The sequence below is a fragment of the Sinocyclocheilus grahami genome, unplaced genomic scaffold (genome assembly GCF_001515645.1).
Source record: "Sinocyclocheilus grahami isolate Dianchi unplaced genomic scaffold, SAMN03320097.WGS_v1.1 scaffold609.1, whole genome shotgun sequence".
Taxonomy (NCBI): domain Eukaryota; kingdom Metazoa; phylum Chordata; class Actinopteri; order Cypriniformes; family Cyprinidae; genus Sinocyclocheilus; species Sinocyclocheilus grahami.
Genome location: NW_015505788.1, coordinates 947,416 through 949,115, shown reverse-complemented (window position 1 = coordinate 949,115; position 1,700 = coordinate 947,416). Strand labels below are relative to the sequence as shown.

The following is a 1,700-nucleotide window of genomic DNA, read 5'->3' as shown; positions in this document are numbered from 1 at the left end:
TGATTGCCGCTGTATCCTGATGTTCTTTTTTATTTTTATCAGGTGTTGTGAAGATCTAGCTTCAGGATGGGCTAAAAAAGTAAAACAAAATATTATAATATTATTGTTATTGACTTAGTTTTTCAGAGGCCTTCAAATATGATACAGTAGGTTTTATAGGGTTAAAACTGAGATAATAATGACAATGGGAATAAGAACATGATTAATTAGTCAACTATTTTTAAGTTTTATGATCTAATTATCATATATTTGGACAGATGTGTCCTAAAAATGCTAATATTCAGTTCTGAAAAGATTACCAAAACATAAAGCTAGATCATTATTATGGTAGCATCTACAATAATATACAAAGAAAGACGTTCAGGAACAATCTATCTAGTGATATCAGCTGTAGAGAAATGGAGGACGATTTCGTCCCGTTTACCTTCATAAACTTGGTCATTTTTGAGAAGAGGTGTGGTTAGATGATCTGTAATTCATACCTCCTTATTTCCTCTCACTCCAACTTCATTTTTTAAAGGTTCTGGCTGCTGGCCGTGTGAAAAGTGTTCTCGTGACATATATTAGTGCTCTGTTAAAGCCTTGATTTGTGTGTGTAAAGTCAACTAATTGCAATTAAACTGCATCCAAATGATCACAATTGAAATGCAACACCTATCCATATTACATATCCAAAAAATATTGGCAGTACCATGGTAATTAGGCTTTTATTAGACGTATTAGGTGGTGTGTGGTGATCAGGAGAGATTATCTGCCCATGTATTAAAAGTTTATATGAGTTCAGGCGACTTTAAATAGGAGACAACACATGCTGGATGTTTTGTTGGTCATGTGACTTATTTTGAGACACTCTGTTGTGCCACTGGTCTCTATCAAAGACACTGACCCTTTAAAATAATTTTATACATAATTTATGTGTCATATCTGGACATGGGTCATTAACTTAACGTTAACATTTGACCTAACTTGCTGAGTTTTTAGACTGAAAATAGGCACATATCTGGCCTATTTATGGAAAAGAAGGGAATGATGCCAATATTTACCTCCTGTTGAAACAGGTGGGGAGAAAGAGAGATTACTGCATTTATGTCATAAAAACAGAATAAGCGTAGAGCAGCAAAGCCACTCTGAAACCGGTGAAGCACAGGGCGGGGCGTGGAAGCCCGGAAGTTGTCTCTGATTGGTCAGCAACTGTGTGTGATAAATACTTATTATTCTGTTTCACCTCTTAGGCGTTTATTTTAAATAAAATGTCACTTAAGTATATCAAATGTCACTATTCAGGTGTAAATTAGACCATGCATTTGTTGCAATTATTTATGATTACTTGAAATATCTAACTGATTTAAAATGATTGCAAAAGCACAATCTCGTATTATATCATATTAATACTTTTATATTTCCAATAAAGGAAATATTAGTGATACACAATAATTCAATAACTTAAAAAACGTGTGATTTGAGGTTATGGTTTCATGAGCCACCGCGTGCCCCCTAGAGGAATAAAAGGTAGTGTCCTCTAAAAAACAGTGATTAGTGAGCATTAGCCTCTCAAACACACACAGAGGACAATGAAACACGGGCAAAGAGAGTCGAGAGGAGCTGAAGTCAGTGCATCTGCTCCTGAACTCCTCTGTCCCATCATGGCTCAATCAGGATCTCAATCACCAGATGATGCTTTGCACGGTAAGACAACTGCA

General features: G+C 35.6%; 1 protein-coding gene across 1 annotated transcript in view; it reads left to right on the top strand.

Moving 5' to 3' along the window:
- Nucleotides 1-1,562: 1,562 nt before the first annotated feature.
- The window catches only part of LOC107557574 (BCL2/adenovirus E1B 19 kDa protein-interacting protein 3-like), a 30,924-nt gene continuing 30,786 nt past the window's right edge, over nucleotides 1,563-1,700 (top strand). Inside the window, exon 1 of the mRNA XM_016241048.1 lies at nucleotides 1,563-1,686. Within this exon, the coding sequence (XP_016096534.1) occupies nucleotides 1,572-1,686 (115 nt within the window). The 5' untranslated portion in view covers nucleotides 1,563-1,571. The remainder of the gene's footprint in view (nucleotides 1,687-1,700) is intronic.